The sequence below is a fragment of the Typopeltis vanoorti genome, chromosome 2 (assembly GCF_054136105.1).
Source record: "Typopeltis vanoorti isolate ZY-2024b chromosome 2, IOZ_Tvanoo_1.0, whole genome shotgun sequence".
NCBI lineage: Eukaryota > Metazoa > Arthropoda > Arachnida > Uropygi > Thelyphonidae > Typopeltis > Typopeltis vanoorti.
The window spans coordinates 145921948-145938009 of record NC_143550.1 but is presented as its reverse complement, the minus strand read 5'-3'; the positions used below and the strand labels follow the sequence as shown (position 1 = coordinate 145938009).

The following is a 16062-nucleotide window of genomic DNA, read 5'->3' as shown; positions in this document are numbered from 1 at the left end:
AAGTAAATTAGCTTACAGTACAGCGTATAACAGTATAGTGGCACAGCCATATTATATACACATGTGATTGTAACAACAAAATATTTAATGCATTCCCCCCAACTGCTGAGACGCATACATACCACAAAATCCTGTAGTATGTTACACAAAATAGAGCCCTTAAATGAGAGAGGACTTGGTGACAAGCCATTTGTAATTGGTGCTGCGGCTGGCACTGTTTGAATAATGGTGGCAGCCGCAGCACCAATTACAAATGGCTTGTCACCAAGTCCTCTCTCATTTAAGGGCTCTATTTTGTGTAACATACTACAGGATTTTGTGGTATGTATGCGTCTCAGCAGTTGGGGGAATGCATACATGCGCAAAACGTAGGCAATGGGAGGAACTTGATTACAGTAACCGACCTCGTTGCATCAGGGATGGGAGAATCTCAATCTTGAGAGAGACGAGTGGTGTGGTAGAAGGTGAGAATAACGAGCACAATATGAATGAAAAAATAAGAGTGGGGAAGGCTTGAATGATTGTGAAGTTTTCTGAGATTGTTTTGATTGGGAGGATGAATGGTGAGCAAGACTGGCTAACTTGCAGAGAGATAGATGAGCTGAAAGAGAAGGTGGAATGAGATGAGAAGTATGAAAGATGAGATTAGGCGAATCAGAGTAGGAGTGAGAGAGAGCTATGGGAATGATAGAAGAGGAGAGATGGAATGAGAAGAATGTGAGGGAGTGCTCGAACCAGGGATAGAGTGATGCCAGGACAACAGGTAAGTAGGGAAACACAGAGAGAAAGGGTTAGAGGAGAGAGAGAGAGAGAGAGAGAGTGAGGGATGCAGGTGAGCAATTAAGGAACAGAGTGGTAAGAGGTATGATGTATGGAGACTCGATGATCCATGTTGTGCAAGATAAGATGCCAGAGGAGTATTTGCCTGGAGGAACAATAGAAAGTGTGGATATGGCAATTAAGTGGGGTGAAAGCGTGGATGAGATAATTGTGATGGTAGGCATGAATGACTCGAGAGACAGTGTAAATCAGGTGACAAGAGATCTGAAATTCATGCTTGTGGTTGTACAAAAGAAAATGCAGAGAGGAAAGATAGTGTCTGTGTGTTACTCGGGTATGATAATGACGAGCTGAACAGAAGAGCAGTAATAATGAATAACATAATAGCCAGAATATGTCAGAAGAGAGGATTGGAATATGTGGATGCTTGGATAGCATTTGAGGACTAAGAAAGGAGCTGTATGCGAGAGACTGCTTGCATTTGAATGAGGAAGGACATAGCCATCTGGAGAGATCGTTGTTTTCTGAATGAGTCAGTGTGTCAATGCAGGGAAACTAGAATTCCCAGGGTGGATGGTAGCAGAGGTGACTTCTTGTGAGAATGGGTGCTTGGGGGAAGGGGAACGACACCCAGTAACACTAGTCCAGTGGAGTCTGAAGAGGATAATGATAGGTATAAAAGCAGTGACATTTTTATGCTTTATACTAATGCCAGGAGTATCTGGAATAAAAGAGATGAATTGGTGGTGCTGATAGCATCAGCCTGGCCAAAGATTATTGCGATCTCTGAGACGTGGTTGATGGAAGATTATATAATAATAGGAATAGAAGTAGCAGGGTAAGCATTTTTCAGTAGGATAGGAAGGGAAAATGTAGAGTGGTGGGGTACTGCTTATGATAAGTGATGACTTATGTCCTCTAAGAGTAGAGGCTTTGGAAGGCAGTGACACTAATGGTGTTGAAGTAGTTTTGGGCAAGACAGGATATTTAGTGGGACGTTGCTACAAGCCAAGGAGCACACAGGGTGGGGAACAGGAGATGTTTAGGCAGTTGAGCTTGGCAAATGCAAGAAGAATAATATTGTTATGGGAGATTTTAACTACAGCAGTATAAGTTGGGAAGAGGAAAATGCATGTAGTAATAAGGGAATGGAATTTCTGGAATTCTTGAGGGAACAGACATCTTAGGCAACATGTAATAGAGGGAACAAGAGGTTTAAGAGTTTTGGATTTAGTCATAGCATCAGAAGAGCTGATAATAAGTGAGATGACGTCTCTCCCACCAGCTGGAGAGAGAGTGACCATGTGGTTTTGACTTGGAAGATGAATAGACATGCAGGAGTATCAAAGAAAAGGGAATGTATGTGGAATTATAAGGCAGGTGATTATAATAGTCTTAGATGTCAACTTGGGGCAGTTCCATGGAGGGCAGAATTGGAAGGCTGGGATATTGTTCATGCTTGGAAAGTAGCAGCAATAGTAAGCTGTATTCCACGAGTGAAGAAGAGGACACAATTTGGTGTAAAGTGGATGACAAACAATATCAAACAGGAACTACAGGTGAAAAAGGAGTTATGGAAGAGATATAAGGAGAGGGGATGGAGATCAGATGCATGAAGAATATGACTCGGGCCAGGAGAGTGACTAATATGATAAGGAAGGTGAAATTTGGAATATGAGAAGAAATTGGCACTAAAATCCAAAGATAATCTTATGGAGTTTTAATACTAGAGGGATAGGGAAGGTTCAAGGTTTAGAAGTGCAAGAGGAGAGTGTGTTCCAAATACTGAGTATCCTGGATGTCAGTAAAGCTGTGGGACTGGATGGTGTTTCACACAGATTTTGAGAGAATGCACTAAAGAACTGACAGCTTTGTTGACCTGGCTTTTCAATAAAAGTCTGGCTACCGGAAAGGTACCCAAGGAATGGAAGGAAGGTAAGATAGTGCCATTGCATAAGGGTGGTAGCAGACTGGATGTGTCTAACTATAGGCCAGTTTGTGTTTCATCAGTAGTTAAGATCTTGGAGAAATTAGTGAGCGACCATAATACAGCATTGTGCAGATAAGGGTGATGTTATCTGTGGGAGTCAACATGGATTTGTTAAGGGGCACTCTTTCTTTAGTAATATGATTGCCTTTTATAATAAAGTGACGAGCAGTTGATGAGGAAAAGGCATATACTGCCATTTTTTGGATTTTTTTGCAAAGGCATTTGACAGGGTGCCACATGATAAGCTGATATTTAAGTTTGAATGTCAGGTTAGTCAACTGGATTCAGGATTGGCTGTCTGATAGGTATCAGAGTTGTGTATGGTGGGTCAGTATCAAGGAAGCAGAAGGTTACGTGTGGTCCCACAGGGCTCAGTACTGGGACCTGTATTGTTTAACCTTTATATCAATGACATTGTCAATGGATTGCAGGTGGATATTCAGTTGTTTTGCAGATGATGTGAAGCTGGGAAGGGTTATTAGTAATGGTGCAGCCCTGCAAGAGGATTTGAACAAACTAGACAGATGGGTGAGTGAATGGGGTATCAGTTTAATGCAACAAAATGTCAAGTCTTGAAGTTTCAGCTACATTGATGGGAGGCTGCATACTTGATTGGAGGAGCTGTACTGGAGGAAGTAGGGGGAGACAAGAGATCTGGGGGTGATGATTGATAGAAAACTGAAATTCAGGGAACAATTGTTTGTGGAAATACTAGTGGTGGCAGTAGATGGCGTTGGTGTAGATGATGAAAGTAGTCATAATTGGTGGAGACGGAGAGTTGTAGAGTAGGTGCCCTCCCTCAATGAGTCTTGGAGGACTCGCTGGAGGTGTCATGTAATAATAATAATATTGCAATGGTGGTTAAGGTAACCCAGGGGATTGCTGCAATACTGAGGAGGACACTGACCTTCAGAGATAAGAGTTATCGTTCCATTGTATAAGACCCTGATCAGACCACACTTAGACTATTGTTCTCAAATTTGGTTCCCAGGATTTTGAAGGAGATAAATTAACTGTGGAAAGAGTACTGAGGCAGATAACAAAGATGGTTTTAGGACTGTACAATGTTAGTTATGAGGATCAGCTAAGGGAATGTGAACTGCAGAGTTTGGTAGATAGAAGGAGAGGTGATATGATTGAGACTTTTAAACCGTTGAGTGGTAGTTACAGGGTTGACACTGGGGAGTTCTTTCGCTTGGTGGAACAGCGGGAAGGAGCGATGACAAGGGGCCATCCCTGGAAGTTGCAAAAGGAAGCTGTGAGTAAGAGGGTGATGAGTGGTTTCTTTGCATGGAAGGTGGTTGAACCATGGAATGCATTGTCTGATAGTAGTGAGAGCAAGAACAGTCAATGAGTTCAAGGAGTGGTATGATAGACTTTGTGTTTCCTAGGAAGGACCTCCAACAACGAGTCTTTTGACTCCATTGAGGCCTGAATAATAATATTTATTTAGCCACAATTCATATGATCCAAGTTTAGAAGAAATTTTATAAATATTTACAACTTATGAATTTAAGAAAATCATATTTTTGTGTGCATAATTTATTTTTAAATGCACGTTCTTTTTTTAATTTTGAGCATCATGAAATATTGGCATTTTTCATAGAACATGTACTGCTGACATCCTGAATGCAGTGGATAATTATGCTGTTCTCTCATTGGATATTAGCTGGTGTTACTTGTGTCTTGGCAGTGTTAATCAGTTACCAAATGCAGGTATGTATTTTATGTCAAAAATATTAATATATAGTTAGTAACAAGACTGAATTACTTTATACAAATTAACAACTAGAAAATATTAAAAGCACAAAATGAATACTAGTATAACATGCTTAATGAAATTATTTGAGAAAAAAATGCTTTGAATTTTCAGTCTGCACATTCAAAGCAGTTTAAAAATCCATTATAAGGAAAGTGTATTATATCTGATATGTGAAGTTGTTCTAAAATGAAATGAAAGTTGATGTCAAAATTAAATTTGTTTCAGTTTTATTACATATCTGTACACCAGAGGTAAAGGGCACTATGTCCATTTTTTTACGGATATTGAGTTTTAGGTATATTTTAATGTTTAGTTTCGCACTCATTTCAGTTGTGCAAAGCACTAACTCCTGTGTATAATAATAAGTGGATTAGCCAGTTGGAAAGGGCACTATGTGCGATCATGGTATCGAGGTAAAGAGCACTAAGTAGACAAGTAGCTGTTTACGTTGGATGCATTAAAAAAAAAAAAAAAAAAAAAAAAAAAAAAAAATGGTCATAGTGCCCTTTACCTCCTGTGTACAGCTATGTATTGATTCAATAGTATAAGTGCATCATTTTGGTATGATAAGGAGGCATGTATAATGAATTTTTAATTGAAGATGATTTGGACATCTCTTCCAGAAGTTGGTAAGGTTTATCCATTCTCACTGCTTTCACTACAAAACAGACAAAAGGCACTGTGAGAACACACAGTTAAATTTGTTTGTTGTCTCACAAATATAATACTCTTCTCAGGAACTCAGCAAAACCTAAATACTTGCATCTTATGCAAGTGAGTCTTAGCAGCTTCTCTTAAAAAATGTATGAAAGCTAAGTTAATGGATAAAAGTAGCTAAACAAAAGTTGTTGAAAGACTGGAAAAAGGTAAGAGGTATGATGTATGGAGACATTTATAGCAGATAAATGTTCTGGAAGTTGTTGAAGAAGTTAAATGTCTAGAGTAATTACATTGGGTAAGTGTTAAATGAGATAAACTGACAGAAATAAATAGAAAATATATATAAAAGAAATGCATTCTAAATTAAATTTCACTGGAAGTAAATGAATTATTTGAAATTGGAAAGGCAGCCAGAGTAGAATGATATTTGACCAGAAATGCTAAAATATCGAGGTACAGAAGTTTTACAGTGGCTACAGTCATTCAGAAAATCTGGTCACAATATTAAATTCTGTATGATTAGAATGGAGCTCTCATGGTACCCATCCATAAAAAAAGTTAAAATGAGAATTACTGAGTTTTATTATTGTCCAATAGATACTGAATTTCTTTTTACATAGTAAGTATTTAAATTGTAAATAACCTGTGGGATCTGGGTTGACACTTTACAGTAATTTATAGTGAGAGATGACTGTATAGGCTATGTATATTATTGCTTTGTATAATGTCCCATTTGCACCATATAAGTACAGTGTTAGTTCACTTGATACATTTTCATATGCATTTTCTAGATTGGCATAACTTAAATACAGATCCATGCTATGCTCCATTACTCCTTATGTAGTAAAAATCTTGTCGTTTGCCTGACCTCAACATGTTCTCCCACCGTTTTTTTTTTAGCCTCTTCTCAAGAATGCTTAAATACTTGAGAATAGGCTAATAATAATAAATTTTACATAATATAAAAATAGTAATAATTTACTAGGAATAGTGAATGTTACATAACACCTAATAATCAAATTCAGAAAAAGTAGGTGTCAGAATATAGCAAGATCTGTAGTTAAACTTAAATAGAGATCTTGGTTATATTCCCCAATTTCTCAACTATTTGTCATAAAGTGAAAATCTGATTCTGACAGCCTCTATTTGGCCTGAATCCAGCTTGTTCTTCACCAAGCTTCCCTTCCACAATCCTTCTCAACTGTTTCTCGAGTATACTTGCATAAATCTTATCAGGAACACTCAGTAGGAAAATACCTCTGTAATTCTCACATTTAGTTTTATTTCCCTTTTTTGTATATGGGCACCATGAGAGCTTTACTCCAATCATCTGTTATTCGTTCCTCTGTCCAGGCCTTCTGAACTATGCAGTGCAGCTACTGCAACACTTATACCTCCACACTTAAGCATTTCTGATGGAATAACATCTATTCCTGCTGCCTTTTATGATTTCGGGCTTTTGATTGCTTCTTCTGCTTCAAGTATGGATATATATATATTCCTGATCGCATGCCTGTTGAGTATTTTTTTACCACTGTGCTGTCATCACTGCCAGTTTCATTTAGCAATTTTTTGAAGTAATTACTCCATACTTCAAGGATATCTTTTTCTCCAGTTTTCATGTCACCTTCATCTCTAATTCCTTTTACAGCACTCTCTCCTCCATTTCTGAGCTTCTTCAACGGCTTCCAGAATAATTTGATATCTTCCTGATATTTATTTTCTATGTTCTAGCCAAAGTCTTCCCATGACTTTTGTTCAGCTAGTTTTACACAGTGTTTAGCTTTCTTACATTTTTTTTTTATATACAATGAAACCTGTGGTGAATTCATCACTAAAAAAACACACGTACTAACCATAGTGATAAGTTTTAATAGGTAAATATTTCATCCCAAGTATCTTGGGACATCCTCAGTACAGTAATTCAAACAATACTAGGAATAACATACAGACCAGGTAGATCTGTTCAGAAATGCATTTCAGAAGATCAGGACCACATTCATCTTTTCAAACTGCACAAATCTGGACTCTCTCAACACGGAGTTGAAAACCCAAACCATAGGATCCATTGGGAAAAGACAAAACTTTTACATAGATCTTTATATAAACATGAACGTTTATATAAAGAAAGTGCTGAAGTACTACTCATCATCATCATCAAATTCCTGACGTGTACCCTCAAAGGGTGTACAGGATATGATAGTACTACGTGAAAAATTTACACCATTACTAACTTCCTATCTACAATTTTCCTCCAAATCAGTCTATTACTTGTCAAGACTCCAATATTATCGTTATCAGATCTTATATTTCTATCGTCTAAGGCACTTTGTACCGTATCAATCCACCTATATCTTGGTCTTCCTCTGGGTCATTTTCCTGCCAACCTGGCAGAGAACACTTGTTTTGCTAATCTGTCCTCTCCCATTCTATTTAAGTGACCATACTACCTGAGATTAGCTCTGTTAACGCATTCCTGGATGCCAACAATATCAAGTTCTTTCCTAAATATCCTTGTTTTTAATATGATATTGCATTTGATGCCATCTGTTCACGCCTCTAATCTTTCTCAGTACTCTCATATCTGCGATCTCTAGTCTTTGGTCAAGTGTTTTACTTCTGACCCAGCTCTCAGATCCATAAGTTAAAACTAGTTTGAACACTGTCTTGTATACAGCTAATTTAGTGTTCCGACTAATTTCTCTCTTATTCCATATGGATTTATTCAGTTGACTTCCTACCATACCAGCTTTGTTGATTCTGTTGTCTATTTCCATATTTAATTTACCATCTTCACTAAAAATTGTGCCTAAGTAGCTGAAATGTTTTACTTGTTCCACAAGTTCCCCGTTCACAACACAGTTGACATTTTCAACAATTCTACCTATTTTCATTGTCTTTGTCTTTTTAATGCTGACCTTCATATATCTATTACAACAGTTACTCAATTTAGTCAAGGAATCTTGCAAACTTGTAGCGGATTTATTCAGAAGTATAACATCATCTGCATAAAGCAGAGACCTGACATTAACATCTTTAATTCTGATATCATGTTTAATACTACTTTCCTTCATAATGTGATCCATATAGATAATGAATAACACAGGGGATAATGTACATCCTTGTCTCACACCAGATTTAACATTAAACCATCTTCCTGTACTTCCTTCAATTCTAACTGTGACTTACAACTCAAATAGAGACTAAGTATTGCTTGATATGCCTCATTGACATTGACACCATATAACTGTAGAGTATTGAATAGCTTCTCTCTTGGCACCTTGTCATATGCCTTTTCCAGATCGACAAAACTTAAATACAGAACTTTGTTATATTCCCATGCTTTCTCGACTATTTTTCGTAAAGTGAAGAACTGATCCTGACAGCATCTATTTGGCCTGAATCCAGCTTGTTCTTCACCAAGCTTTTCTTCCACAATTCTTCTCAACCATTTCTCAAGTATACTTGCATAGATCTTGCCAGGAACACTCAGTAGGGAAATACCTCTGTAATTCTCACATTCAGTTTTATTTCCCTTTTTATATATGGGCACTATTAGAGCTCTATTCCAATCATCGGGAATTTGTCCCTCTGTCCAGGCTTTCTGAACTATGCAGTGCAGCCACTGTAAGACTTTTATACCACCATACCTGAGCATTTCTGGTCGTCATCTACTCCTGCTGCCTTTCCACATTTCAAGCCTTTGATGGCTTTTTGTACTTCAAGAATGGATATGTATTCCTGACTGCATGCCTGGTCAGTGTTTTTTTATCACTGTGCTGTCATCACTGCTTGTTTCATTTAGCAAATTTTCGAAGTAATTACTCCATACTTCAAGGATATCTTTTTTTCCTGTTTTCATGTCACCTTTATCATCTCTAACTCCTTTTACAGCACTCTTTCCTCCATTTTAAAGCTTCTTCAACAACTTCCAGAATATCTTGCCACCTTCTTGATATTTATTTTCTGTGTTCTTGCCAAAGTCCTCCCATGACTTTTGTTCAGCTAGTTTTACACAGTGTTTCATTTTCTTACATTTGTCTCTGTGTTCTCTAAGAGCAAAAGCTGACTTATTTGCCAGGAACTTTTGATATGATTTCTTCTTTTCGTTCACTGCCTCTTTAACTTCCTGTGTCCACCAGGGAGTCCTGATTTTTCTATCCTTGCTGATAACCTCACCACATGCCTCTCTGGCTGAATCAATCAGGGTTTTCTTCAAGGCTTGCCACTGAATCTCCAAGGTTTGGTTCCTGTTCTCAAACTCTTTCATTTTTTCTTCAATAATCTTTGTGTATGTTAGTCTACAGTTCACATCTGAGAGCTGCTCAACTTTTATTCGCTTTAAAACTTTCTTACATGTTATTCTTTTCAATATGAAATTCAATTTTATCCTGCTGAAGACTAAATAGTGATCGCTTCCAATTTCAAATCCTCTGTACACTGGTGTTCTGCACCAGGGAGAAAACATCACTATCAACAATAACATAGTCAATGAGACTTTTCTTATTCCTTGCCTTTTCTCTCTATGTGAATTTGTGCACATTTTTATGTTGGAACATGGTGTTAGTAATAACCAGTCCATGTCCTGAGCAGAAATCCAACAGGAGTTTGCCTGTTGGATTTCTCCAAATTTTCCCAAAACATTTTTGTATGTCCTTCAATCACTTCCTACTCTGCTATTTAGATCCCCAACAAGGACCAACTTTTCCTTTTTCATAGTGTCAGTTGCTTTTTCTAAAGCATCAAAAAATTCCTCCACTTCTACCTCAGTAGAACCTTCTGTGGGACCATAGGTACAAATAAGTCTCATTGTCCAGTTTCCCATTCTCATATTGGCCCACATCACTCTACTCGAGACTGCCTGCCATTCAAGAAGATTAGCGTCTTATTTTGTGCTGAATACTATGGCTGCTCCTTCCTTTCCTTGATTGTCATTGCCTGAATATAACATTTTGTATTTATTGCTCAGAAAGATCTCACCAGTTTTTGTCTTTTTTGTTTCAGTCACCCCCTATTATGTTGATCTGGTACTTATCTAATTCCTCAGCTAGCTCCATTTCTTTGCCATTCAGGATTCTTATGTTGATAGTACCGATCTTTAACTCTGGTGATGTTGAGTTGGGGTGTGTTTTCAGATTTGTTCCAGTAGCTGACTTTTTGCTTTGCCCTGGTTCCCTGGCAAAAACAACAGGGGCCTTGTTTAACCAGGCGACGTCCCAGCAGGCATGAAATTTTGTCATGTTATACCATCATTTTGTATTTTGGTTTAACCAATAAGAATACAATTTGATTGGCTAAATCCCAAATTGCCAGCCCATCCATGTTTGTTCAGTATCCAGGTATATACCCAACAGGGTGCACCAGGAGAAGGTGAGGATTGGGCATTAGGTCAGAAGCCCTGGTCGGGTCTCTGCATTCCTTTACAGATTATGTGGAGGTCTCCTCTCAGTTATACAGCTTTGACCCTTAAGCACGTTCTACACAGACCAAATTTAAAATGTAATGACGTTCTTGCTATTCCTATAGTATGGGAAATTGTCATACAAAATTGTGTAGAATAATCTCTTTATATATATTATGGATGTTATTTCTGGGAAAACTTCCATGTTACTCCTCTTAACAAACTATTATATTTACGACTATTTTGCCTGCTTCTGTTTAGGAGTACCTTTATTTAAATGTCACTGGCTTTTTTACTCACAGATTCTTTGGGCATTGTAGATGTATATTTACCAATAAATATGTGTAGCATAAAGGAAGAGAAATTTACACATACCTTTTTCTGGGTGTTGTGACTTTTCTTCTTTCTGCAATGTCCAAACTACTGTGTGTGTGTGTGGGGGGGCAATGTGGCAGAATTAAATAGAAATGGAAAAAACCGGGTTTTTTTTATTAATATATATATATACATATTATATTATAAGGGATTGGCAGAGCATTTTTTTATATTTATATAGAGTGGGAAAGGGTGAAGGGGTTGAAAACAGCAACTGATTTGGGGGGGGGGGATTGATGGGCTGACGTCCGTTTCGACTGTGCTTGGTCATCGTCGTCTGAACACATGGAGGAAGTGGATGCTATGTCAGGTCGGGTAGGTGCTTCTGCTTTTGAAGTGTTTGTGTTACCGCCTATTGGTCGGGGTTGTGATCTCAATTTTATGTTGTGAAGCTTCCAAACCTTGGAGATTATGTAGGGCCTGTGGACGTTGATAGAATTCGCATCACATTTTATGGCTATTGTTTCCGATATTCTAAGCATTGTTTCATTGTCTTGTCTGTCTACCACAATGGCTTTTGTTCAAGGGCATGAACAGCTATTTCCGTTTTTCCTGTGCTTTGTATTCGATTTTTCTTTTTGATGTTTCGTTTTTTAGTGTTTAAATGTTCTGAAATAGGGATGTTTACAATCGCGGAAGTGTTGTTGTAGTCTTGCCCATAAAGACCTGATGGTGGAACCCGTGTAGGTGATATTGGCAGGGTTTTGTGTGTGAGATTTAGTTGGTTTTAGGAGATTTGCCAATTTTTGGTTTGTGGTGAGCATCAGTTTGTAGTTAGTATGTTTGAAGATGCATTTATAGGCTTTGTATGTGTTTAGGGTGTATGATAGTTTGATAATTTTTTGTGTTGGGAAGTTTGTTTTGGTTTTTGGCTGTCCTGTTTGCGTAATTTATTAGTTGTGTAGGATAGTTGAGATTTTTGAAGATCTGTGTTAGTTTTTTTATTTCTGCGTTTAGATTACGCTAAACTAACACAGATCTTCAAAAATCTCAACTATCCTACACAACTAATAAATTACGCAAACAGGACAGCCAAAAACCACCAAAACAACCCAAGTACCAAAACAAACTTCCCAACACAAAAAATTATCAAACTATCATACACCCTAAACACATACAAAGCCTATAAATACATCTTCAAACATACTGACTATAAACTGGTATTCACCACAAACCAATAATTGCAAATCTCCTAAAACCCACTAAATCTCACACACAAAAAGAAATATTTGAACACCACAACGTAGTCTATAAATTTCCCTGCCAAAAAGACTGTAATATCACCGACACGGGTCCCACCATCAGGTCTTTATGGGCAAGACCTACAAGAACACTTCCGCGATTGTAACATCTTTATTCCAGAACATTTAAACGCTAAAAAACGTAACATCAAAAAGAAAAATCGAATATAAATCACAGGAAAAACGGAAATAGCTGTTCACGCCCTTGAACAAAAACATACCCTGCAGATCGACAAGGCCATCGTGGTAGGCATACAAGACAATGAAACAATGCTTAGAATATCGGAAACAATAGCCATAAAATGTGACGCGAACTCTATCAACGTCCACAGGCCCTACATAATCTCCAAGGTTTGGAAGCTTCACAACATAAAATTGAGGTCACAACCCCGACCTGACATGGCATCCACTTCCTCCATGTGTTCAGACGACAACCAAGCATAGTCGAAATGGATTGCACCCTGTCAACCCCTTCACCCTTTCCCACCCTATATAAATATAAAAAAACGCTCCACCCATCCCTAATAATATATATGTATATATATCTAATAATATATATGTATATATATATTATTCAAAAAAACCCGTTTTTTTTTTCCATTTCTATTTAATTCTTCCACATTGCCTCCCCCCTCCTCCCCTCCCAGAAAGAAGAAAAGCCACAACATCCAGAAAAAGGTATGTGTAAATTTCTCTTCCTTTATGCTACATATATTTATTGGTAAATATACATCTACAATGCCCTAATCATCCATGAGTAAAAAAGCCAATGACATCTAAACAGGGGCACTCTTAAAAAATAGCCGTAAATATAATAATCTCTTTATATATGTTATCTTTTTTTTTTTTTTTTTTTCAGTTATATTTAATTCTATTACACACTACTGCACGCATATTGGGATTCCATTGTAATCATGCGCCCTAACTGTATGTTATTCCTAGTATTGTTGGAATTACTGTACTGACGATGTCCCAAGATACTTGGGATGAAATATTTATGTATTAAAACTTATCACTGTGGTTAGTACGTGTTTTTTTTTTAGTGATTTCTTACATTTGTCTCTGTATTCTCTAAGCACAAGCTGACTTATTTTATTCACCAGGAACTTTCGATCTGTAATGTTTTCTATTTAAAAAAATAATTAAATCTGTATCTAACATTTACCACACATGTGTTTAGAAAATTTTCTTTCTGCCCCTCGGTGTGAAAATTTTCCACACTTATGTAGTTAGGATTTGGTACTAACACTAAGAAATTCAGGCTTTAAGTTTTCATTCAAAAGTATAAACAATTGAATATATATAGATACTGTCTGTTTATAAAAGATGTAAGTGGCTGGTTGGATGTCTCGCAAGTTTATCATCTCATATATATATATATATATATATATATATATATATATATATATATATATATATATATATATACATACACACAGTGATCTCTTATCCAATTTTAAGTATAGAAGAAGCCTTGTTTGACTTTATAGATGGTAGATGGTTTTCATCACTAATGTTATCTTCTTCTTTCTTCTTTTCAGCCATTTTCTTGTCCACTGCTGGACGAAGGCCTCCTCCAGTTTCTTCCACCTTTCTCTGTTCTTGGCAATGATTGACCAATTTTTCCCAACAAAATTTGACAATTCTTCACTCCACCTTCTTTTAGGACATCCTTGGCCTAGTTTCCCTTCTTTTGGAATCCAGTTTGTTAGTGATCCATCACTTATCCTTCTCTTCTGGATAGATGTCCAGCCCATTTCCATTTTAGTTGCTTGTGGTGAAGAATGATGTCAGTAATATGAGTCTGGCTTCTTTTAATGTGATGCCTAGCATCAACCTTGCCATCAAGTTGTTGATAGTTTATTTGCCAGTGCTTTTGTTAGAGACAAAGTTTCACAACCATATGTGATGACTGGAAGTATACACTGGTTAAATGTCTTCCTTTTAAATAGAGTGGGACATCATTGTTTTGAAAAATGCTTTTCAATTTTCTGAATGCACTCCAGGCAAATTGAACTCTTCTGTTTATTTTATTTTATTTTTTTTTGAGTCCACAGTTTAGATCAATGAGATACCCCAAGTACATATATGAAGAGACTTTTTCCAAGAAATTGTTTTCTATTATTATGTTTTTTGGTGTTACAAAATAATTAAACAATATTATAGTTTTTTTCTCTTTATTTTTTGACCGACTTTTCTGCTTTCATGATATAAGTCTTCTATATTATATTAAGGTCTTCTGGAGTGTTTGCAAAAATTATGATATCATCTGCATATCTTAGGTGTGTTAAGTTTCTTTTATTAATTTTTATACCAAGGTTTGTCTAGTTTATATTATTAAATATTTCTTGAAGGACTTCTGCACATTTTGACTGATAGAGAGTCTCCTTGTCAGACACCTTTTTCAGTTGATGTTACACTACTATCAAATTACTGGAGACTTGAAAAACCACTTTTTGTCTTTAGAACAGGTTTCTGGATTACCTGACCAATTGTTGTACTCAAGTACCATAGGCTTAGTACCTTTCATGAGTGGAATTATCTTTCAGAAAACTTATACACAAATATTTCTTTTTTAAAAAAGGGCATGTGTTGTTGTTTTCTGCAACTTGTGCTTCAGAATTGTTCTTATTGTAAAGTAAAAGATAGTTATTTTCTTCCAAATAAGTTATATTAAATTGCACGTTGGAATGCAGTGAAATGGAATGAAATTACTGCCTCAAAGGATGATAAACGTGACACTGTTTTGTTACTGAAGAAAGACTTGTTTTTGTTTAAATATCTTTCAGGCATAAATACATATTTAGGTTTTCTGTAATTTACAAATGAATTCAGTATCTACTTGTTTATTATTATAAAACAGCTAAGATATATCTTTCTTATTTTTAATTTATATTTAGGACCAAGATTGCAGACTTGTGAAAACTGCTTTCATCGTAGTTATGGACCTAATCTGGAACGGTTGGAAGCAGTAAAGGTAATAACAATTTGGAATATTTAGTTGCTCTAAGTCCAGTATAGTTCATGTTATTTTCTGTGAAAAAAATAGCACATTAATAAAACTAATATCTGTAAATTAACTAATGTTTGGTAGATTATTGGGGTGTATTTACTGCTTCAAGTATATCAACTTTATGCCATATTTATGATTTTTCATTAATAAAAACTACACTCTATGTTCCTGTTCTTAATGAATGTAATTACAATAGGTTTTTATTTAAATGTTGCCTTTTATACTAAATCATTCCAACCAATTTTTCTTTTAATGCTTTGTAAATGAAGGGATAACTGTGTGACATGCAAACTCAGTTATTAATTTAATTAAGACTGATTAAATTAGATATTTCAGTTCACATATTACAGTTGGAAATTAAAAATTGAACAACAGTGAAGGTATATCAGAGAAGAATGCAGTCTTCTCTTGTATGCAGTTGCAAGGCAGCCACATAAAAAAAAAATGATACTGTTAGTAAAGGAAGCGTGTGTGTGTGTGTGTGCGCACACAATTTTAAAAAATAATTAAAACATTTTTTTTTCCCAGAGTTTGGGCATAGAAAGTCCATCAGTGAGGCTGTGATTAGAGCATTGTTAGGGCTTTGGAACTTTCTTTAAAGAGACTGATATTTATGGGATAATCTGTCTGGTAATTTGGTGTCATTCCTAAAGATCCTATGACTAGTATTAGTAATCCCATGTTCTGTTAGACTTTTGTTGCATTTTTGGAGGTAACGCAGAATTTCTATTCAGACATATGGAAATACTGTAGATTGACCTGTTTGTCTAAATTAGAATATCTGGCAGTTGCATCGGACTGAATACATGCCATGTGGCAGTAAAGGTGGAATTTTATCGG

The 16062-nt window shown here is 36.4% G+C and overlaps 1 protein-coding gene across 2 annotated transcripts in view; it reads left to right on the top strand.

The window, feature by feature from the left end:
• LOC150109502 (NEDD8 ultimate buster 1-like) overlaps positions 1-16062 on the top strand; it is a 261500-nt gene that overhangs the window by 98679 nt on the left and 146759 nt on the right. For both annotated transcript variants that reach the window (XM_090408663.1, XM_090408656.1), the window contains exons 8-9: positions 4377-4486; positions 15110-15186. In XM_090408663.1, the coding sequence (XP_090264789.1) occupies positions 4377-4486; positions 15110-15186 (187 nt within the window). The remainder of the gene's footprint in view (positions 1-4376; positions 4487-15109; positions 15187-16062) is intronic.